This window comes from Channa argus, chromosome 2, assembly GCF_033026475.1.
Source record: "Channa argus isolate prfri chromosome 2, Channa argus male v1.0, whole genome shotgun sequence".
Lineage (NCBI taxonomy): Eukaryota > Metazoa > Chordata > Actinopteri > Anabantiformes > Channidae > Channa > Channa argus.
Genome location: NC_090198.1, coordinates 19,531,872 through 19,557,573, shown reverse-complemented (window position 1 = coordinate 19,557,573; position 25,702 = coordinate 19,531,872). Strand labels below are relative to the sequence as shown.

General features: G+C 37.1%; 1 protein-coding gene across 1 annotated transcript; it reads right to left on the bottom strand.

Moving 5' to 3' along the window:
• Positions 1–4,584: 4,584 nt before the first annotated feature.
• LOC137123003 (ephrin-B2a-like) lies at positions 4,585–11,557 on the bottom strand. Its single transcript, XM_067496321.1, has 5 exons — positions 11,253–11,557; positions 10,265–10,548; positions 8,653–8,745; positions 6,474–6,584; positions 4,585–5,613 (listed from the first exon to the last, which is right to left on the bottom strand). Exons 1-5 carry the CDS (start codon positions 11,357–11,359, stop codon positions 5,222–5,224), a joined length of 987 nt encoding a protein of 328 aa, XP_067352422.1. The 5' UTR covers positions 11,360–11,557; the 3' UTR covers positions 4,585–5,221.
• Between the last annotated feature and the right edge of the window lie 14,145 nt (positions 11,558–25,702).

Here is a 25,702-nt window from a genome sequence, read left to right as displayed (position 1 = left end):
CTTCTCGCCGACAAAAAAAAGAAACAAATACGCAACTATCCCGCAAACTTTTCTACCGGTGGTCAAGAACGAAACACGAAGTGAAATCCGAGCCGACCGTGGATCAATTTGTAGCTCAGATAGGCTGGTTAAAAATGATTGCGGGGTTAAGAAAGTGGCGCGAAGGCGACCAGTTGGTAACCATGTGGGTGAATGAAGGGCGGCTCCCACTGAACGTAAATATCTAGCTACAACCCCCAACTCTCCCGATTAGCATACATAAACTACGGTACTTCCGACACACGGCTCCAACCAACCTCTGCCAAGGAAGGAGAGGGAGACCCACAGCTGCTGCTGTCTTCCTTTGGTGTATATTAATTAACGAGCTTATAGGAAACAGAGTACGGGCTCGTTTACATTTTGCAGTATAATAGAAGAACACATAGTTTTTATGTTAATCCACACAATGGCGCTGAGTAACTAAGACAGTTCCCTGTTTTTGCCACATTTCGTTCGTGTCTGTTTATTTAAATAAAAATGGAAACCGTAAATTAACCTGTTGCTGCCCCACAACACTATCAAATAAAAACCCCACCCACATTGTTTTTTAAAAGTAATTAAATTCATGAACAAAATAGACAAATGGCTAGTGTACAACAAAAACACTACAGAAAAGCCATAAAATAAATTCACAATCTATCCTGAACCCAGAGGTCGTGGGTTGTTCATAGGATAAAATTGTAGCTGTTTTCATGGATTGTAAACAATTTATTGTCTTAAGTCAAATGCTACCAGGAACATTTTTGACTTTATTAAATCACAATAAATCATAGCTTATTTTTCATATTGAAAAAGTATTTTATTTCAAAATGATTTAGGTTTTTTGATTAGAAAACTAAGGTCAATTGTTAGTCTAACTCATCTGTATTAGGTGCATTTCAGCAAAATAAAACAAATTAACACCATTTTACAGAAAACTTCAACAACTGATAAAAAACAAATTGTAACTCATGTAAATTTGATGGCTAGCAAATCAATGCAGAAATATAAGAAGCAATTTAAACAAAACAGCTTAAAGTTAGCTCAACAATTTTAAATATGAGTCACAAAATATACCCACACTTTTGTGGCAAATTATAAAAACAAGAGTTTATGTGGTTTGTGCATTGTGAAAAATCATTAATAACCTTTTTTGGAACCTATTTACGATGTTAAGTATGGCCTTTGAAATTTTATTTTATTTTAATTCTTCTCTAAAAACAAAATCAACATATTTATATCATATAATATTCATGCCGAATCCACAGTAAATGCTCAGCCCTTGTTTATAACACAATAATTGGGTGTTGTGAAGATTTTATGACCAAAGGCATAAGCCATCAAACCACAACAAAGACAAGTCATGTACTGCAACAGACTCGGGGCCCTCAGACAGGATGTAGGGATCAAACTCAACACTCATAGTTTTTCTGCATATAAAAATAAGATCTCTCTGACACTTTCTCTCCCACTTTAATTGTAGATTTGTTTTAATGTGTGACTTTAAAGAATTGTTAAAGTACTGCAATGACAAAAGAAGCATAGATCAATAAAAGCTGCCAGTATGTGCTTTATAGAAATTACAATTGTTTAAGGAAAATACTGAGTGAAGGCTCTCAAACATTGCTGGTTTGTTATTTACAATATCCTATATTTATGATGGACTTTAAAGCAAGATAATGAATTTGTACTTTGATCGAGTAACAGTTACTGTATTCCTCGCCTGACAGATCTTGAAGGTAATTTTTCATCTTCAGATCACTTTAATCGCATACCTCACTTACCTTTATTTCTGCACTATTTTTAGTGAGACAATTTAGTCAAATAAAGCACAACTTTGAACCATTTTCACTTTTTAGTTATCTTTCTCTGTATTCCCAATTGGAAAAGGGTTGCATAAATCTGAAGGCTGTAGACAACAATTACTGCATTAGACGTGTATGATAAGCAAAATAACCTACAATACAAAACAAAACCCCTTACAAAAAATAAACAATAAAATAAAACATTGTATTTGGGGGAACTTGGGGTAATGTTTTAGATGGTTATAAGTGTAGCAAATCCCATCTAAATGTAACATTTAAATGCATTCTTTTATGCCTAAAGAGGTCAAATATACAGTATTTTTAGTTTTTATATTGTTTTTTTTGTGTGTTTTTGAGAGTTTTTTGAATGTGTTCCACTAGTAAAGAATACTCCTGTAGGATTCCCTTGTAGCTTTAAGAAGAAGAAGAAGAACCTTTATTGTCATTGAGCACATATACATAAGAACACATACGTAAGAACATGACAATAAAATTTTACCATTGCTGATTTTGTCTCTATCACCACAATGTAGATACGGTTAAATAAATGATAAATGTTTTAGAAGAAGACCAGCATATTTGCATGAAATTTATTTACAGAAAACACGAAATGATCAATTTAACCTTGGAAGGTACGAAATTCATTACCATAACTTCCTCATTAAATGGAAATACTGAAAAGTTACAAGTATAATGTTTTGCCGAAATGCAGAAATTAGTTTTTACCTTTTACCATCTGTTGAATTATCACAAACAGTATAGTAGCTGGCCAGCAGAGGGAACTAGTAAACTACATCCTGTGCTATGACATGGATGTTTTTCAACTGTAGGAGGAAACATCAACCACAACTTCCCCATATCTGGACTTTCTGTTGTGTATAAAAAAACCTCTTTATGTAGTTCAGAGATTTAGTTAAAAAGATATAAGAGTTCACATTGTCTCAAGGGGTCAGATAAAAGATTTCACCTCTACTTACAACATCCTAGGCTCTGTGAACACTGCACAAGTGGAAGATTCATCCACCACTTTCCAAATAATAGTTTGTGTAATTTGGAGAAGAAATTAGAAAAAACAGTCACTCGAATACAGCAGCATATACAATTACATAATAATTTTAACACTGTAAAACTGTGCAGAGTGAATACATTTATCTACAATGGAAAACTTAAAACACCATGCTGATAAGTGCATGTGATATTGAAGCCTGCACCCCCTCTGATGCAACACAACTTCTGCTCCTTTTTTTTTTTTTAAATGGGCTACCTTAGCCAAGCCCCTCCCATGACAGGGGCCATATGCCCGCGGGGGGTCTGTGTTTTGTTCTTCCTATAGAGGCCCTGCAACCATTGTCTCTGTGTGACTCCGAGGTCAACTGAACGCGCCTCGCCCGACCAAAGGCCATTCAGCTATGACGCTTCACACAGGACAAAAAACATCTCACAAGTGCAGGGACCACTTCAAGCGAGGGGGTGGGAAGACACACATACATGCACATGAACAACAACCACGTTCTGCAGTGTTTCAATCATTTAGTTTTATTTTATGTTTTTCACAATGTAGCAGCACACTTGAGTGATATACAATAGTTCAAAGTGGGAAAAAACTTCATTTCAGTTACTTGGGTGCAATTGATTTTAGTTTGGTTATTTTGTTATGGGTTCGTTGTTCAGGATAATACATTTGTCCCCACTGAAAAATACAAAGAGGTTGAAGTTACCTCGGAAATATTGGTCTATTAAAGGAATCAATCATAGAGAAAAGTTTTGGAGTTCTGACATAATTACACATATTCTACCTACATTTCTTATTAGGGAGGGGGAGGAAATAATCAAGCAGACACCATCTGCTGTTTCAGCTCAGAGTCTAAAAGGACAGTTTGTTGTAAATAATTCTGTCAAACTTCAAAAACAAACTTGTTTTTTCCTGCAGGTGGTGTAACCAATTTACACGTGTATTCCGTGTGTAACCAGCTTAATTTTAGCTGAGTAGTTTCCACCCAATGCACGGAACACATGTCCTGAAGATCCTCTAGTCTGGCTTTTCACTTTCAGAGACAACAGTGTCCCTGGTGGAGAGAAAGCTCATGGAAACTGACAGGTTGAAAATGTGCAGCATGATGTGGCTGAAGGAGCATGAAACATGTTCACCCATGGATGCCATGCACACTGCCACAAGGGAGACTCTGAGACAATTAAATTCTTGGTGTTTATATGTAGCAAACTATTTTCTTTACCTACACAGATAGTTTGATCATTTTAAGAAAGAGTACACAGTTTTTACCAGCAAAATTGACATAGCACCTAGTAAAAAATAAATAAGACAGGTATCCAGGCACAAGATAACATCTGCATTTTCCAGTAAACCATACCAAGGTGTAATTTACATGACATTTGTTTTTGGCCGTCCAATCTAGTTAGATGTGGTGAAAAACTCATCGTCATATTAACTGCAGAATGACAGCCACTGTCCCAGGAGCACCATTAGAAGTGTAATGAGGAAACACACTCATGTGGGCAGCACCTAATTTCAAGCCTTCAACCTCCAAAAAAATCATTTAGAAAATCGTTTTCAGCTTTGAAATAATTTGTGTCATAGAAATCTTTAAAAATCCTAAAATACAATAGAGGATACAATTCACAAAGATCTCCATGGTGGTCCTAGCAATATGCAAATGATGATGGTGCTGTTACTCACCACGGCTTTAAGTCAGCACATGCATTGCTTAGTAATTGTGTAACCACATGGAATGTGGAGGGAGTGTGCTGTGATTTATTAGCACTTGTTCTGGTTCAAACTTTAATTTCTTCAGTATATTGTATTGAAATTAAGTTGTTTGTAGCCTCGGGCTGTGGTTATAGCAAAGAATGATGAACATTTTTTAAATGGTTATAGATGTTTCAACTAATACACAGAAGCTGCATTAAATATGATTGAGTGTTGGATACCTTTTATTAAAGAAATTGTTTTATTTAAATAAATGTGACCAAATCTTGATTTTCATTTTACAGAACAGCATTTAAAACAAAGTTTACAGAATTAAAATTATTTAAAAAATCTACATTTAAAGGCTCACAAATGTCGAATGTAGTGTTAAACTTTCCCACAATGTATCAGTCAATAAAATGAGATTTATTGTGCATGCTGCCACAGTCAGTGGCAGTGAGAAATAACTGATCTCTCAGGAAAACAAATAAACTAGCTGCACACTTCCAGACATATTTCAGAAAAACAAAATTACCACAACTACTGAATGTGTTATGACGCATAAATCCACTCTCTGTCAGTTTACTAAGAAAACTAAACTGTTCAAAAGCTTGGTGGACTTGTGCATCCAGGCTGGCTGGCAAATTTTGATTATCATCCTATTAGCAAAAAACTGGCTACAGAGCAGCAAACATTAGACTTTATAGTAGATATTGGTGGGACTCTGGGGTGTTATCTCTTGCACTATGTACACAGGTGCCCCATAGTCGCTGCTCACACGCTCATAGTGACGACAGATCATGCTCTCAGAAGCCCGCAGTGGAAAGACAACATCGCTACGGTCTGAGCCATTGTTATCGCTGCTGATGCTGTCCCGCTTTGGCACAGTCAAAGTGTTGAGTGACACTGAGGCAGATTGCTGGCTTTCTGGAACACGACGACGATGGTGATACCTCCAGAGCAGGACCAGCAGAATTATGATGACCAGAAAGACAATCACACAGCTAGAGACAACCCAGATGAACAGCCCTGGCTCAGGGCCTCCACCTCCACTTCCACTAGGGTTTGTTTGTCCTGTTTCTGAGCCTGTGTTTGCAACAAGAAACAGAGGAAAAAGAGAAAAAGGAAGGAGAGACCGAAACAGTAAACTACAGGACATATGACACAGAAATTACATCTAATTCAGTACATGTTAACATAAGAAGCTGGACACTGGAGAATATGTTCAAAGTGTCATGCTGAGAAACAGCCAGGCGCTAAATGGGCCAATGAGTCATGTCACTGAGGGTCTGAATCCAAGTTGGAATATGGAAGAAATAATAGCTGCAGACTGTGTTTCTGGTTGTCGCCATCATTTCATTCTTATTGAACAGCCCCACATGTAACAGAAGAGTCAAAATACTTTACTTTCTGTAGCAGTTAAAAGTGTGAGCTGAAATTTATATTTGCAAGTGTTGTTATATGTCTAAATTCAAATTGCACCTTGAAAAATATCTCAAAGCATGTATCAGGAAAGGGCCACTAGGGATTTTAATGTATGTTTGCTGTTCTCCAACTTGTAAATACAAATACAAAATACTCCAAAGTAAATCTTCTAAACAAATTTCTTTCCAAATAAATGCAATCATATTCTTTGATTGGCTGGAAACGGGCAGTGTAGTTTACTTTTGGAGTGTTTAATAAAAATATAAAACTATATAGTATATAGTACTATATAGTTTAAGTTTTGCTTCAGTAGAATGGGCCTGGGACCTTGTTGGAAGGCTTAAAAATGTACATAGCTGTTTTACTAATAGAATTTGATGACAATAAATCCAATATAGAATATTATTACAATTATTATTGTAAAAGTTTTATCTCTTAAGAAAATATTTTGAAATAAAATATCAAAAGATCTTGAACTGAGGGGTGTGAATTTCAAAGTTTCTTTTTGTCTGTGTTCATACCAGTTTTGCTGCTTATATCTTTGTCTTTTGTGGAGGAGTCCTCAGCCTTTGGCCGTGTGGGGGGGAATCTGGTCGGTGACTCCTGGAGCACTGACGGTGGATCTGAAGAGTCTGGAATATACAGCAAAGGAGGACAGATGTGCAGCTGATAGCTAAATCCAAAGTGTATGGCCATAAGCACATCCATACCTCATTTTCTCAGTATGTGTAGGTTTGGTTATGTCGTGTCTAAATGTTCCCACTGAAACTACAAAGATCTTTGTTGAATCACACAGAATCAAAGAAACACTTTCTTTAGACTGATTATTTTGCTCCTGTGATTTGGGCAAAAGTGTATAATAGAAGAAGTGGAGAAACAATTTTTAAATCTGATTACACCACAAAAATTGTGTTTTGAGTAAGAACTGAATCCAATTTTATTCTTGTCTTTTATCGCCATTTTCACTGTCTACATCCATGTGCAAGATATTGCCAAATGCAGCCAATTCACTCTTTCCCTTATGTTTTTAGAGAAATATTATAAAATGTATGAAATCAATGAAAAAGGAGACTTCAAAAAATGTATTGTTGTTTAAGGTCTTCTATAGCTCTGGAGATGTGTTGTCAAATCTGACAATATTACATGAAATGACAGCACCTACAATCTTGGATTGGGAACTAAAGTTTGTGTTGACACTTCCACTAAAATGTGGAATTTAAACATGTAACTTGGCAGCAAGGGTCTAAAAATTCTAATTAGTTTCTTGGTCTTGGAGTTTTACAGTACAAATAAAAGCATTTACTCGGAAATACTTCACTTCTTACACACTGATTGAAAGAAAGAAATTCATCCTAAAATTAAGATTTTACACAAAAGACAAGATGATAAGCTCATAAAATACATCACATTCTTCAACAAACTTTCCTGCTTGTTATCCCTCCTACAGATGTGTGTTGTTCATGGCTTTTGTCAGAGGTTTCAGGTGTCTATGAGTCGTTAGCCATTCCATCAAATTGATATTTCCACTCTAAACTTTTCAGCTGGTTTTATTTACATAAATTACTCATGGTCCAGACAGATAAAATGATTCAACATATATCATCTTTTAAGTTTTGTTTCCCTTCATTATCATTTATTCACCACTGATGTTACTGTAATTTGCATGAGCCCATGGTACATTTACGATGAATGTTACATTCATTTACGATGAATGTTACATACTACATCAGATTTTCAGTTTTAAAAACGCAATCCATAAATCCAGATGTAGAATAGGAGTCTCTTTAAACTGCAGTCCTGCCACAAATTTACTGACAGGATTTTTGATGGTATATGTAGAGATTAACACAAGATTACAACTAAATCTGAGCTGTTAATATTTTCTGTTTACACCAGTGGTGTTTGTAAAACGACCCCACTATTTTCAGTTATGTTCACTTAAGAAACACATAAAATGCTGATTTTTCATCTCTAACTCAAACTCTTGAATAATTTATATGAATATTTTAGATTTTGCTTTTAAAGTTAATGGCACACAGAAACACAGCATCTGTCTAAATTCTTTTACTGTGTGCATCTTTATTTCACATTGAAATACACACTAAAATTATATACATGGGTAAACCAAAATGCTTGCTATTTAATTATTAAAGTTACTTGCCTTTTATTAATGATATTGAAACTCAGAGGAAACTGAAAAAACACATGTACATGTATGTATGAATATTTTATTTATTATATATTTATAAAAAGATGTATTCTCAGAACATTTAAAGGGGATGTAAATATGTTGAAGAATCTGCTTTATTACATTTTAAAAAGTAAAAAGAGCACAAGTTTTTTTTTTTTTTTTTTTTTTTTTTAAAAAGAACCATTGGCTATTCTGATGTTAATCTGCCACAGTCAGTCTAAATGATCACATGTACCAACAGCCTTAAGCTGCCAGAGGTTTGAATTAGTGTTTCGAGATAATTCGTAGTGATAATTTCTATTCAAGAGAATGAACAGATGATTGAGATTAGTTGACGATTTAGTAATTCTAGAAAGGAGGTCATAATATTGCGATACTTACATGGTAACCACAATGACACAGTTATTTCTTTCAGCATTATTGTCTGAATAGTATTGTCTGCACTATTGTAGTGTCTCTCTTTCAGCCACACAACCACTGTCATACGCATACAAACACAAAATACTTACTTTGGCCGACTCTCAGCACCAGCTTCATGGATTTAGCTCGACACACCCCTCCATTAGTATTATCCAAACCTTGCACAGTGCCTGTAGAGGTGGCTGATGTACACAGAGAGAAGGCAAACATTAGATTCTTGATTAAGTGTCATGTAATCGTCATGTTACAAGATTACCAAGCTATGCATATTCCATTATAAGTTGTTTATAGACAGTTAATCCAAATGTTGCATGGGTCTTGTATGCAAGAAAATATAGAAAGAGCAAGTAAAATACCAGAAAATATCAGTGTGCACTGATTTGCAGTTAGACATTCCCACCACATGTTCCCAGAGCCCAGTGTGAGACATTCACATTTCTTGTTTTGTCTAAACACCAGTCTAAAACCCAAAGCTGGATTGCAATTACACAGACCAAATAAAAGCCTCATATTTTAGAAGATGTAGCCAGAGAGTGTTGCAGTTTTCCTTCACCACTAACTTAAATGATTAAATAATTATCAAAATAGTTGTTGTTGTTAAAACTGATGCAAGAGAGCTGCAATAAATGCCGCTACATGAAGATGATAATATCCAGTTTTTGTAGCAGCTGTTTTAGAGAGGTTTATTCACCTACCTGATCATTTAGAGGCTGTAGTTTGTGCTGCTGTTGAACTGTATCACATTACACAAAGAGGAATTTGTGTCACTTTGTTCTGTTTTAAGTTCATAATTAAGGCTAAGCCAAATAACAGAAATACACCCCTGTACATACCAGTAAAGTTTAACAGCAGCACAAATTAGCTTTCAAAATGATCAACAACTTTTTTAAAACAAAAGCTGTATATTAGAATAGGGTTTACTGCAGGACTGCTGAATTAGGGTTTGCTTAATACCCATTGAAGTGGCACTGAGTAAAATTTTCTAGCTAAATTAACAAACCTATAAACCAACTAATAAATTTAGCTGTTGGTGGTGACAGAAACAGTAATATGTTAAAATATTTCAGGAGCTAGCCTTCTTAAAAATACCCAACACAGGCTAGTAATAATTCAATAACTTAAAAAAAAAAACACACAAAAAAACATACACACACCAAGAACTCTCCTTCACCCCGTCGCTCCAACACACACATAGACTTGTTAGCAGCATTTAGGTCAGATAACAACATCTCACAGTCTACAAGCCACGTTGCCATGAAAGCTCCCATCAAATCTGCCTGATGCTGTAAAAGCCTTGTGTGATTTGGGGCATGTAAGCCCTTGGAATCACACTGGCCTGCCAGAGCGAAGTGTGCTGTCAGAGCATGGCGAGGTGGATGAGGCTGCACGGTCAGACTTGCTCTCTATCTCATGCATCACTTGTCACTAAAGTGCTGGTTTAACCAACAGCAGTCCAGTAACGAGGCCACATTTTCTGATTCTCACGCAAACTGACAAAGTGAGAGGGAGCCAAGTATGATGGCTTCCTCTTCCCCCAGGAGGAAAAAAAAGAAAGAAAAAGAAACAGTTGTTAGCATTGATTCGATGATGTTCCACCTGTAGGAACGAGCAACTTATGTCTATGTTGGACTGATTTTAGGATGTTAAACTTGTTCACATGCACTGAGACACACATGGCAGGTATTCTCTACATGAACTCACAGGTGATGTAATAGTCCCTCCCCTTGAGGAACTCCAAACCCCACAGGTTGGGGCTGAACTCCTGAAACTTGAAAGTGAATTTGACATCTCGGTGAGGCTTGTCACAGTTCAGCAGGGGCGTGTCCGCCTTGTCGAGGGTGCAGCTCTCTATCTGACTGCGGGAGACCAGGAACACCCTATAGAACTCCTCCTTTTCCCCTGAGGAAGCATCTGCCCGGGGACACACAATGTCCATCTTGTCCCCTATCTGAGGATACAGGACCAGACCCCGACCTGGAGTAAATCTGTGTGTGGGAAGAAGACAGGGTGATGAAGTTTAATAATGTCTGACTGGCTTTTCAGCACTTTCTTGTAGTTCTGGATGCCCTAAACCCTCCCGAATGATATCATCTAGTTCAAAGCTCCAAAATATACAGTGCTATAGTAAAAACGATTAGTTCATGATTTGACTTAGTGGACTGACCGAAAATTAATCTGCATCTCTGACAGCCTGCCAAAAGAGACATTTTCCAACCACAAACTCCCCAGTTTGTGCTTCTCAGCTGTGAGGATGTTCTGCTTTCATTTCACTTGTGTGGAAATAAACTGAATATGTCTGGGTTTTGGACAAGCAACTTGAAGAAAAGTCCAAATAACTTTTCCAATTTTCAAGGAGTTTTTTTCCAATTATGAACCGATTAATGAAGAAAATAATGGATCGCTTGCTCTACTCAATTTAAGTGCAATGAGAGGCATTCAACCTCTAAACTAAATAGGTATTTAATCCAAACAGTGAAGAAACTATAACCTGATAACACTTGTCATTTACCTTATTTACTGAAATGATTAAGCCCACTATACTAAACATTTAATCGACTAATTGTTTGGAAACGCCAGGTCCCTCTTTGTACTTTGCTCCCCCCCTGTTGAACTGGATCCATTAGCTCGCATTACATGCACAAAGCAGCAGCAGAAAGTTGCCTCCCTCCAGTCGGATTTATCCACTCACTTTGCATTCGAGCTACTCCAGTGGATGGACTCCAGAGTGACGGGACAACACGGGCAGATGATGGCCAGCAGAATCACCGCACCGCAGCTCCATGTGCGTCTCCCCATCACAGGACTAAATCGCAGGGGTTCAGTATCATAAAAGAGAATGGAAACAAGTTAGAATCACTTCTGCCTGCATGTCTCCGGCGGCTCCAGGTGCGCGCAGACGACACATTCCCAGCAAGTAGAGAGTCCTTCTCCTGCAGCTGTATGTTTTTTCCCTCATTGTGCGTAATTGGCTAAAAAAATCACTCGTGTGACGAAATCCATGTACTGAGGACAGAGATTGTGTGGAGTATTTGGAGATCAGCTGACTGACTGGTCCGCCCATGCACACAGGATCATGCGTAGGGGAAACCGGGGCTGGTTGGCACAGTTCTCCCCACTTAATGGAAAATGTACATGTTCGTTTCAATCGCAAAACATAAAAAATGAGTTAAAAACTACAAAAATTATAACATTACTTATATTCCCCATTTTCCCTAAGGGCACACTATATAATATTGCCCTTTTGAGCTAATAATTAATCTTATTATATTTTATTTAAAGCTGAACATGTTTCCTTCCCTGTTTTCCTCTTCAAAATTAAATGTCTTGGCACAAACTCTTTTTGCTAAGACATACGTATGAATTTAAGTTTACAAAATAAATTATACAAATATAATGGACTTAACTGAGAACAAGAATATTGTATGGATTTTTGTGTATCTGGTCAACCTGCTCGTTTGATTTAGTCATTACTATCACCCATCATCATTTTTATCAGGGTTTTCTTTAATAAAACAACTTGGGTTACCTGGTTTGACCTGTATTTAAAAATACACACACACACACAAGTGAAATTGTAGGGTTTTTTAAGGCCAAAACAATCAGTGGTTATATATTTGTCAGCAAAATAACGAAATGAGATAATACAATTCAGCACTGTACAGATTTGACTGCTTGTGCACTTTCCCTCATCTTGGGGGAAGTCATTGATTATGAAAAATAATAAAAAGGCAAGTGAAAGCTATGACTCAGTGATCACCTCAAATGAACCTGCTTTAGGACTAACATGTCAGGACTCACGAGCACACAGACAGAATAGGTCTGTAGAGGTGATCTTACTCAAATCTGATGCTCCTGATGCTTCAGCCCATACTTCACTCCGGAGATTGTTAGACAAACATTGAACATTTATTGTACTTGCTTCTCAACTTAGCCGATGACGGATCAATTGTACATGCAACAAGCACAGTAATCTTACAAGCACGTTCACTAGCAGTTTCATCAATCAAGTTTCTCAAAGTATGTGTAAACTCAAAGAACTCGGTAAGAAACTGTGTGCCTCTACAGCTACACACAGAACCTTTTTCTTCTACCTTGTTGAGGTCCACACCACCTTGTAGTTAGTTCCTCTGCTCCAGCTATCGTGTCACATCTGTTCACTTCGGTAGCTGAGCTGAACTGCATCTCTCTTTAGCAAACCCTTAGCATTGCATTGTTTCCTTGACCACTGATCAACAACTTAAAAGGTAAACTACAAAGGCAACCATTAAAGGCAACTATCAAAGCCATACGATGTCACTAATGACATCATCAGTACACAGACACATATCACAAACACACATTACATAAAACAATTACATTACTCACGGACACACATTACGTAAAACAAATAAAACAAAACTGTTGACCCTTGGTTGGCTCATACATACCCGGGCCCTAATCGTGCTCCAATATTAGGAACATTTAATGTTGGAAACAATTACTAAATTACTGCGCAAACACAAAACAAATCATACAATAACACACAAACATCATGACTATTCTATGGTTTTCTCTCATGTTAGCTGGCTAACTAAACTGTGGACCCTTGGATGGCTCATACAAGGTAATTTACAATCCTAAAAGTCTTCAAGTTAAAACAATTTAAAATATAATAACCGTAGGCTGCCATGTTTGAGAAATCACACAATATTCTGAGCTTGATATTTTATTATAAAGATTTTTATTTCAATATGGACCGAATTATCATTTGATTGAGTAGTTGGATGGTGGATTTTCTTTAAAATCCTATGTATTCTTCATTTAAGAGTCCAAGGCTGTAATCCTTTCATTTTCAGGGAATCTGAACTAATGACAAAGTGGTTTAAAAGATTACACAGGGATTCTGTCACAAGACTAAAGCACCACAAATGACAGCTGAACTGCACAGAAACGTCACAGTCTGGACCAAAGCCGTATATGTTCAAAGTGCTTTTCATATTTATAATTCATTTAAACATCAAGTAGTGTTGATATGGACTACACAGAAAAAGCAGATGCAGAGTTTTCGTTCTCATCTAAACACAAAATTAAAAGTCTAAACTTTGCTAAAAGGAAACTTCGGAAACACACTGGATGTTAATGATCATTTTATTTTATTTCGTTTATATGTCTTACAAACATTGTACACATAAAAGGCTGGTTTACAAGACAGATTCCAAATATAAGACAAGATTCAGGTGGAACCGTCTGACTTCACCTGTGTGTGAAACATCTAACCAACCAACACAAAGCAAATGACATTCAAAAGCTCACTTAGTGATAATCTTAAGCAAAGTGCATCTCAGTACTCCTTCGCTGTAAGTGTTACATTTTTTTGATTAGATTTTTTTTAATGTTTGTTGAGATTTAGCTGTTTTGTGATGTTTTTTTTTTTACTTTTCTGTTTGTTGCTAATTGCTGTGATTTCAGATAGATATCTCAGCAAGGAAACTACTTTGCAAGAAAGCTCAGTGAACATTATCTTTACATTCATGTGCTATTGTCAGATGGTTGAAAATTATTTACTTAGCATATAAAGTCGAAAAGTTTCTAATCTGTGCTTTTTAAAATTAGAAATGACTGAATATGGTGAGATTGCATGCTCTCTGTCTTTGTCAGCACATGGTAGTCGGCGTCTCACCATGCTGTCTGCTTTCACAGGTAAAATACAGAATTTGCAACACAATACTTCCATATATAATGCTAAAATGTTAATTTATACTAAGGTGTAAATGCTACATGCTACAAACCGCTTCTCAGATGTTAAGCTGCACATTTACTGAGATCTAATGGCATCTTTTGGGGAAGAGTCGATGCAGAAGGATCTGTACATGCCTGAGAAGAAATCCAGTCAGCTCAAATAACTTAAAAAGATGCAAGTGTCCGTGTTTACTTACGACTTAAAAATGTGTTAAAAGTGTTATTTTCCCTGTGCCATTACTGCAGCATTTTGGCAACTTTGTGGACAACTGATATCAGTGGCACATTGTGTCTGTCTGTGTCTGAAATATTAATCCATACAGGTTAATTCCTTTGTCCTTACGCATCATATTCCTCAGTGGCATTTGAGTCCTTTTCCACCAAAACCGGTACCAATGGTTGCAGTAGTGTCCAGTTAGTCATTTTGGTGAAATCTCCCAAAGTGAAGCTAATGCTAACATGTTAGGTGTCTGATGATAAACAACCCCTATCACGATTAGCATTAACCTCAATCTGGGATGAGATGTGATGTTGGGTTCCTCTCATGCTCACCTCATTCGTGTCCTGCAGGGGGTGACACACACTGTTCAATGGTTGGTTTTCAGAGATCAGAGTTGAAGTCAAGTGTTTGATTCACAAGTATCTACTACACAAGCGACTAACTGGACAATTGTGTGAATCTGTGGTAAACTAGACTACAGTTACACTGACAAAGATTTTTTAATAATAAACTCACCGACTTAGTGACACAATTGCCCCAAAAAAGAGAAAAAAGTATGACAGCAGTGTATTCCTAGTAAACACTTTAAACTCTAATTCTCTCAGTTTGATATTACAGGCCTTTTCTACCTTCCATTCTCTGTGATTTCAGCTTGATGCTTGGTTTCATTAAAAATCTAAAACCCCTTTTCTGTAGGTTTGAACACTGTGAACTGTCTTTCAGAAGAGTTCCCCAGTCACACTCTTGATGTAATTCAGTGACTCGGACAAGTTTTTAAAAGAAGCCTGGGTGTGGGGCAGCAGGAACTAGCAGTAATGTTCCGTACCTATGATTTCTCTCCAGAGATCGTAAGAGCAACAACAGGATGTACATGTGCTGTTATATGTCAGTCTCTTTAGTTGAGACTTGAGATACTAATCTACGTTCCGATGTCAGGAAGTAGGTCTGTGTGCCTGTTATAATTGTAGTAAGGTAGTTACTGACCTGTCTCCACATCGGCCACACTTCCTCTTTCAGCATCTGGTGCCTCTCTCCTTTGCTCAGCGCTTCTCTCTTTTCTGTCTTCACTCCACCCTCTGTATTCGTTTCTTTCTCCTGTTGAACAGTAAACTAAAATGTGGGCTTACCTGTTTTTTATACACTTGCTGTGTGAGTCATGTAAAATCCCCTTCGAACAGAATGACTACTAAAAAGAAAAAGAAAATCACGCAACAAATTTGGAGAAAGATGCCATTTATCTTTGATGTAAATGCTGCCTACAGAATAAAATATTCATTTCTTGGTTTTAAACAGATTATTTACAGTTATATCATCTGTGATTAAAGCAGTAGAGGCCCTCGTGATGATAATGTCAGTTTTATGTTGAAATTCAATTATTAGTTTGAATATGTATCACGTCAAAGAGTTGACAGTAAAATGGATCCAGTACATAGCTGCGTTTAAGCAACGTGACAAATCTGAACCTCCTCTTCTTTAAACTGACATTTGGATAATCACGTCAGTATAATGGGGCTTTATTAAGGCTGGAGATGCTAAGAGAGGCAGATTTTGTAACCGCACATTACATTGATCTGATAATAGTATCAAATTTAATATATAGTTGTACTGCTGTATTATAATTTTGAGGTCTACTTGTGAAAACAAATCTCAGAATCAAATTGTCAAAAGCTTTTCCACAGTGTTTGCTTCCCTCAGCTTTTGACTCAAGAAAGAAAGAATGTATAAAAATGGAAGTAAACACAATTTACATTAACAGCCTGCTTCCTTTTTGCAAATCTTTGTGGGAGAGTTATATTTTTAAATAGCAAACTCAAAATCTAACATGTTTACTTAACATTTAGTTTGGTTTATGTTCACTGTAGGGCCAATTCTAAAAACCTGCTTGGGACAGCAGCTCCTAAGGGTGTACAGCATAAGACACAGTACAGGTTTGAGATATGTGCTAACATGCTCACAGTACCAAGATCACTACATTGACTCTCTGTGTTAGCATCCTGACATGTGATTATCTAAACAGCTACAGCTGATGCTGATGGAAACACATTTAGTTTTGCAGTGTGGGATAAACTAAAATTTGAACACAAACCCAACTTTAAATTTTATCCCTGGATAAAGAGGTATCACCAACTCGACTGTGGTTCAGCCTGAGGGGAACACCGTTGCATGTGTACTAGGATGCAAACTAACTGTAAAATCCCTTTAATGCTTGTTGCAAATCTTTCCTCAAATCCAAAAGTGTCAACGTCATGAATGTGTTACAGGAAAAGTCTGAAAGTCATTCAGATCTTATCATCTGGGTTTTGTTGCACAAACTTTGTGGTCGGTCATCCAAGAGATGTTAAAAATATCACTTCAAATTACTAGTGTTTTTTTTTTTTTGTCCTTTCGTCTTATCCCGTGAGTTCAGGGTCCCCACAGCAGATCATTGTTCGCATGTTGATTTGGTGCAGTTTTTACACCGGATGCCCTTCCTGATACAACCCTCCCCAATTTCTACTGGGCTTGGACCAGCACTGCACAGATGGGGAAGGGAATGGCCTGTTAGGGGTTCAGTGTCTTTCCCAAAGACACTTTGAAATTTATCTGGAATTGGAGATCGAACCACTAAGCCTGTGGTCCATGGATGACTGCCTTACCAACTGAGCTACAGCCGCCCCTACTTAGACTTACTAATGTAACAACACTTATACTGTCAGTAAAAGAAACTCTCACTAGTGCTAGTAGCGGAAACATGTGAACTGGGTTTTTTTTTTTTAAATTGGACAAAGGAGACTGAATGAAAACATACTTGTTGTAAAAATGTCGTCAAATTCACGGTACTGTCTCATATTAGTTTTTTTTTTTTTTTTTTTTAACGCCATCACTTATAGAGAGGTTTAGCATCCATTTCTCATCAAACCATCTGTAGAATAAGTGAATGCTATGACTGTGCAGGTTCATGTAATGAATTGGATTTCTGTTTGTCAGTTATGGGAGTGTCTTCACTGGGGATTTTTAAAGAGACCCTTTTCCACTAAATGACTGATCCTGCAAACTATCCTCATTATATATCTCAGATGCCACCTCTGAAGTGGCCCAGTATTGTACTGCCCACAGTGTTTGCTGTGGTAACCCAGTTACTAAGTCATACTGCTCCTTTTCTGAGAAGACAAGGTGGCTCCCCATCCATTCTCGCTACCTATACCCTTCCCCCTCTGCTCCAGCGCTGAGAATAGCACTGTCTGACTGGCTGGCTGCACACTTTAGCTTCATCAACTTTTCTTACATCTCACTCAGTGAGCCAGTGTCATATACAACACATTCCTGTGAGCACGTCGAAGAAGAAAGACATTAGAAAAGAGAGAGAGGTGATGTAGTCATTGAAGGGAAAAGGTTGAAAGTATATGAGGAGGCGGGGGAAGAAGCAGAGATGTGGTAGGGACCCCCCCCCAGTGTACTGGAAATTCACAATGTGTAATATGCCAGCTGACAAGGGTTCAAACAATATCCTTACTTCTTTGGTCTGACTTTCTGTCTCGTCCTTTAAAAATTACACATTTAGGAGGAAGTCACACTATAAGTTTCCCCCTTTGAAGCCTCTTGTGTCTTGTTAATATCTGTCTGTTGCCTCAATGAGGAACTGACATCATATTAAGGTGTTAAGGGGAAAGCAGATCATCATCTTCTTTTGAACTTAAACTGAAGGGACAAACCATAACATTTTGTTGAAAAGACTTAAATCATCAACATCACCTTCATTCATAACCTCATCTACTTTCAATTCATTTCTAAGCCACTACTGAGAAAACAGTAACAAAAGCCTGCTTGAAAGTTTGTTCATTAGAGCCAAAGGATTATGTTGTATTTATGTCTAGCCAAAAGAAAGATCTACTTTCTTTTTCTCTCTGTTTCTACAGTGCAGGCGCTCTATTTCAGCATTTCCACGTGGGCAACCTCACAGCCCGACTTTACGCTTTTCCTGTCATATGTGGGATATACATGAGAGACCTGACAGACATACAGCTGATATGATCTCATAACATTTCTAGCTCTCAATGCCGTCATATGTAGCATCACAGGGAAAGTTTCAGAAAAAGACGACACAGGTTGAGTTTTGTATTGCTCAGAAGACATATTTTATTTTCATATCATTACCAAGATGTATTTAGGAAGTCATAGTAGACAATACAAGCAGCGAAGCACAAAGTTTTCTTTTATTCCTCCTCTTTCGCAGTAACATACAAGCACTTGATTTCCCCAGATCAAAAGCCCTGCATCTAAAATTAGCAGGTTTAAAGGAAGTGTGGGTGAGCTTTAGGGGTGGAAAGACCAATGCTAGTTATGATTCAATTCCACAAACTACTTTAAATATACGCACATTTTAAAAATTAGGGGTTATTCGAACTGTGCTTCCACACGATTCCATGAAAGCCAATATTAGTGTTCATTTTTAAAAAATATTTTCTTTTTAGTTCTAAATAAACATTACCAGTTGATTGCTTCCTTGAGTATTTGTTAGTTTATAATATATAAAACAGTACATTGTAAGGGAGTTCCCTTATAATGTATTCTGTTACAAATTATAGGTCAGTATTGTAGACTTTCACTGTCACCAAACAGAAACTAAAGAGGACTTTCCAACATGTGAAACACCGAAAAACCAAAAGTAAAGAGGTCATTTCCAGACCATTTTAAAGGATTAAGAAACTACAGTAACATAAAAAGATCAATATCCATCCAGTATATTCAAGCCCATCACTTTCCTCAGTCCCAGAATCCAAAGAGTTCCAGCATCCATACAAATTCAGGATTTTAATTGATTTTGGCCTCTTGCATTTTTATCTTTTTAGACTGTCGCTCCCCTGATTTAGACCAAAGCAGGTAGGAAAATGAAAACTGAGAGACATTTCATGAAGAAACCTATGATGCTATTGTGGAAAGCATAAATAAAGTATGTCTGTGCTTAAATTTAGTTTGATTCAATTTACAGTGCATTATATCCACAATTGCAACAGCAAGAGTGACAAAACCTTATGATCATTTTGACAAAGCTTTGCATAGATGTTGCTCCAGCAGAATTGACTCATAGATTACCACTGAAATATTTATCCAAAGTTAAGTGTACAAAATTGGGGCCAAGCATTTGGACAGCTACAGTGATCGACCAAACCACAAAATATTATAAATATTATAAAACTGCATTATTATTAGCAAAAAGAAGAATTGTATTAAACCATAAATGAATAGTCCCTCCAAGGTTATTCCTCTATGATAAAGACCTGATGAAGTTCATGGATAAAGATGCTCACATTTTGTTCCACCTGGAATGATCCATGATCCAGTACTTAAATAATGAGTCCTCACAACTCTGCGTGGAGATTTTTTCAGTGTCTTATAATTGTTATTGTTTGTTGTATTTTATAATATAACATTATTAATAATAAATATTTTAATTTTAATATTACTAGAAAAAGCATGTCCAAAAAGAAAATGCACTGTGGATGCCCTTTACAATACTTCTGCACAGAGCTGTATAAGATCAAATTAATTAAACTGAACTTTCCAATTAGGTCGAGGTTTTTCATAATGTCTTACATGTAGTGTCATTTGATATTTTAAAAGACAAAAAAAGCTTGATATAGTTTAGTAAATATTAACTCTGAACACATCTTAACATTCATGCAAATAATAGTCTTTGACGTATTCGTTTTTTTCTGTGTGATATCAGGGAAATTAGTTGTCATGACAACATTTTAGCTGCCACTGTTGCTAGACATCATCTGTTGCTAGACATAATTTTCAAGTGTTTATGACACATTAGTTCAAGACACATAAAGTAACTTCATTATTAGTTTGTTCTTGTTTCTTCGTTCTGTCTCTGCCAACCATCAGTGGAGTTTTATCAATCAAACTGGATGGTGATGAAGACTAAGTGTGACAGTATTAATTGGCTTCCACACTGGATCTAAATGTATCTATTTCAATATTTCTCCTAGAATAACAAATATTTGGGATCACATGTGTGATCATGATAAATATTGAATGCCCAAGTATAAAAGTGGTACCTTTAGGAATATGTATAAGGAATATGTGTTTTGTTGATGATGATGAAATCAGCGACTGTCTAATTCCTAAAAGAATATCCTTCCATTTATCTATTATCTGTCACCCCTCATCCTGTTCGGGGTGGGGCTGGGTACACGCTGGACAGGTCAACTAAACGAATCTTTTTAGTCATTTTCTCCATCAGTTAAATTAAGTTGAGGTTAAAGAAACATCCTTATGACGCTGCTCTGTATCTAAATAATTATTAGTTATGTTGTTCTTTTAATGTTGAATTCCACTTTGCCAATTGGCAAATGCATCAGATATAATTTTTGGAATGAATGTGGTACTGACAGATACAAACACTGAAATTGCTAATTTTTTAAATAAATAAACAAAGACTATGTGATTAGAATTATAAAAACTTAGATAACTTTTACAGGACTCCTATTTATCACAGGTTCTGTTTGTGTTGATAGTTTGGATTAGTTTTGAAAGTGACCGGTTAACAAGCTGTTTGTTAAGCTGCTTAACTGATTAATTTTCAACGCATAGTAAACATCATTAAAAATCATCTGTGAAATATATTTCAGTGAACATCTCTCGCGTTTCAATTATGACAATAAAATTCCCTCAGACAAGAATCATTTAAAGCTCAGATATTCAGAATCACAGTCTAATCAGTCAAGAAAACTACTGCCTTCAAAAAACATTTACATCCAGACACCGCATGGAGACAGAAATGATTTCCTTCATCTGCCAAATGAGCAACACTGCCATCTCCTGGAGAACCTTGAGTACCGCACAATTATTGGGAAAAACTCAAAATTAACAGCTATTGTCCCTTTAGGGGTCGCCACAGCGGCACGTGATCTGCACATTGGTTTTCACGCCGGATGCCCTTCCTGCCGCAACCCTCCCATTTTTATCCGGGCTCAGTTGCCCTTGTTGGGGTCAGATTCAAACCCGGGGCCTTCTGCATCCCAACCACCAGCCAACCAGGCACCCCTGTACTGGCAAAAATCCCAAGGGTGTGTTTTTAGAGTACAGCAGAGGAGTCATCAAAGTAAACAATGCCATGAATACTTTTGATTTTAAAACAAGTTAAGGTGCAGTAACATTTAAAGTTTATTTAATCCACATGTCTTGAAAACTTTCAAAGAATTGATCCCACCAACAAGTACTGTCTTTGTAAAGACAGTTTACACTGTATATTTCACTGCAATTGCACATGTTTAACAACTTTAAGGAGCATGTGACATTTACAAGAGGACGAGGCCAGAGTGAGGAACATGCTCAAAGAAGGGGATCACATTTGAAAAATGTTTAAAAAGTTGTTATACTAATATTTAAACCAATGCTCTAAGGACAAAATAAACTGTATGTTGTTGATATTGTTAAATGTTCTGGAACCACTGAGACAAAGTACAGTCTAAGTCGTGTTTGTTCAATGTCAGAAATGCCAACTTTCCATGTTCGGTTCCGAAAAAATACCATTAATTAACATGTGTAACTCCAAATAATAAAAAATATTCATATTCAGCACCTTCATTGGAGATGAATGAATTAAGGATGAGAGCAACAGACAGACTTGGGAAGTCAAGTCATTGATTATTATTTTTCTCAGTTCTCAGTTCAATTCAGTTCAATTCAATTCAATCTTTATTTATAGCACACAACAACCAGGAGTAGACCAACGTACATTACAGCAGATAAACAGAATACCCTAAGCAAGCAATTACAAAAAACATAAATGCATAATAAAAAAATGTAAGATAAAAAGAATGATAAAATGACACAAAATATGATTTAAATACTTAGAAATTAAACCTCTAAAAGTAAGTATAAAATTAAAGCTAGAAGTAAACATTTTAATAGTTTAAAAACATACAAAATATGTCCTCCATAATAAAAATCAAAAGCAAGTTAACAAAAACACAGAATCTTCCAGACTTATGTATTAGCCCTATAATCCCTATCCATCCCGCTCGAACTGTACAGCGCACATCATGGTGGTGTCTGAGCAGAAAATTCACAGAGCAACACTGCCTTTGCTGGCTAACTTTCTTCTTGTGGCTTGTCCTGGTGTCATCCCAGTCCCAGCTTAACATACCTAGCCACCCACATGAGGTTAAGGATGTTTTTATATAGTCCCTTTTAAAGGAACCAACCTCCCTCCCTTTAAAATGGCTCAAAAGAAAAATCTGAAGATTGATTTCTTCTGCGGTTACTACAATGTTAGTTCATCTGAAAGAGGACACCGTTCTCCTCCTCGTCCATTTTAGCTCTGATGGGACCACAGTCCTTCTGTTCATACTGCAGTTCATAAGGCCTGTTGGGGCTGCAGCCCCCTCCTGCTGTTAGATGTTTTCTCTATAAACTGAGACAATTTGACTATAGGTGGGTGTCCAGCCAAGATTACTCCAACAGCACAAAAACAAAATTACCCTAGAGCTAAAGACTTCACTGGATTTTAACATTTCTGTTCATGAGTCAATCATAAACAAAACTCTAGCTTGGTATTCATGTTAAGACACCATGGTGGAAGCCATTGCTTTCCAAAAACAACATTGCAGCATGCCTAAAGTTTGCCAAAACTACCATGACACTCCACAGCACGACTGAGAAATGTTTTGTGGATAGTAGTAGTAGTAGTAGTAGTAGTAGTAGTAGTAGTCTTTTAAGGAAGAACACAGAGCTCCAGGTATGGTGGAAAAACATACCAACATGAAAACAACTTCCCAGCACTGGAGTAGGATGGAGAGATCGTCATTATTTGGGAGTCATCAAGGTAACCTTCTGAATAATGTCGGGGTAGCTGTCTGCAAGCCGAAGCAAAGAAGAAGCTGAGTGATGCAGCAGGGCAATAACCTGAAGTAAATCTGCTACAGAATGGCTTTGAAAACAAACTCTGTCTTCATAGAAGTGCAGTCAGAGCGCAGGCCTCAACCAAATAGAGCTGCTGTGGAATGACCTCAAGAGGTGACTGAGCTGAAGCAGGTCTGTAAGGAAGAATGATCCAAAATAGCTCCTGAAGGGTGTTCAGGTCTAATCCACAGCTACAGAAAATGCTTGATTAAGGGTCCTGCCAAAGGTGGTTTAAGTGCTGCTATACTTTTTTAGCCACGATTTTGTATTTTTATTGGGTGTTCAACAAAGAAATTTGTGTTTCTTCTTAGCTTAGCAATATTGTGTTTATGTGTAACTTTGGTCAAGATCAATTTTATAAGACATCTATGCATAATTATAACTAACTTCTATTGTTCCCACACTCACAGGGTGCATTCACATGTGGTTAGTTGTCATTGTCACACTTACCCCTCAGGTTTGAATCACATACAGACCATAGAGACATCACTTCCTCCAACTGTTTGCTTAAGTGTTTCTCCTGTTCAGGGTCACAGGATGATAGTCTATCACAGGGCCAACACAGAGAGACATATGCAGACAGACAACCATTCACACCTATGGGCAAGTCACCAGTTAACCTAACATCTATCTTTTTAATCTGTGGGAGGAAACTGTAGTACCCGGAACAAACCCAACATTGGGCAGACAGAAAATGTAAATACATACTAGACAAGCCACAAAATTGATTATGTACAAGACAAGCTAGTTTGGAGGGATGTCTAAGGAAGCTAAGAAATAATATAAAAAATTAGGCATACCGTATGTTTACGTCAATTTGGAGAGGATGAGAGTGACGCTCAGCCAGCTTGTACACAAGACAGCTCCAGTATGTCATATGTGGCCATATATGATATTTATTCTTCAAATATACCTGATCCATGGCGAAGTAACATAGCAAGAGCAGGTACTGTTTACTAAACTGATGCACTGCTTTGATCGATTTGTTAAGATGTCCATCAGGTATTGATGCATCTCTTGAGGGAAGCTGTGGCCCAGGAGGTGCTGCAGGCTCCCTATCTAACTGCAGGTCCCGTGGTTCATCCCCAGCTCCTCCAGTCCACGTGTCAAAGGAAGACACCCAAGTGGTTACTGTGCGTCCCTCATTGTGAGTCACTTTGAAAAAAGTGCCTAAAATGTCTAAAATGTATATTTAAAATACCTATCAACAAGCAAGAAATTTGGGCAATGAGATCCAACCAGTTTTCAGCTGAACCGGAAATTACAGGGGTTTAAACCACAGCTGTGTGCTAAATTGGATGCAATTGCTGTGTCAAAACATGTACAGTTTCAGAAAAACTGCCCAATAAAAACATGTCAGACAACAACCTACATCATGTGGTTCATTGGGTGTAGCAACTCCACACATAGCTTCAAAAAGTGTTGACTTTTTTCTCACAAAACTGAGATTTTGTCCCTGATGAAATAAAAACAAAATGTTTTTTAACAATTGTAAAATGAAATCCATTTGGATACACACATCAGCCACAACATTAATACTGGTGGTCTTAATAATAACTAAACTTAAATAAGTAATAGTTAAAAGTAAAAGTAAAAGTATTGCACTATTTTAAACAACACTATGGTTGGGCAGCATGATGCCCTTAAATATGAATGCTTGTCTGTCCGTGTGTGTCTCTCTGTTTTGGCACAAGATCACTCTCAACTGGTTCAGGGACTAACCTGTGAAAGTGAAGCTTACTTAAACATTTAATGTCCTAAAAGGTGGTTAACCCATTAGCTCATAATAATTTTATTAAAAAAAATAAATTGTATTTTACTATTAAAACCACCAGGGGGGTTAATGTTGTAACTGATGGGTGTATGTATTATTCATTCCAAAAGCTGGGACTCTGAAATGTGGCTGATTGCAATTTTTTTGCTTTTCAATTTAATGTGTTTGGAATGTAACTGGAGCCTGAGTTTATATGTGGGAGATTAGACCTTGTTAATTACAAGTTACACACCTGTGCATATAAGGGCTCAGAAATCCCACTGCAGGTCAAGACAAAACAAGGCAATAGAGAATCTCAGCGGGCCTTAAAACTGTGGTAAGGCATAGACCGAGGCAATGGTATCAAACTCACTAATGGCTCTGAATGTTTCCAGGAGCAAAGTGGCCTTAATAATTGTAACCTTGAACCAGCTGGGGATCACCAGGACTCTTTCTAGAGTTTGTCAACTGACTAACCAGGCAATTCCCCTCAGGGAAATGACCCAGTACACAACAATAAGAGAGACCAGAGATGGTGTTTGTAACACTCCATCAA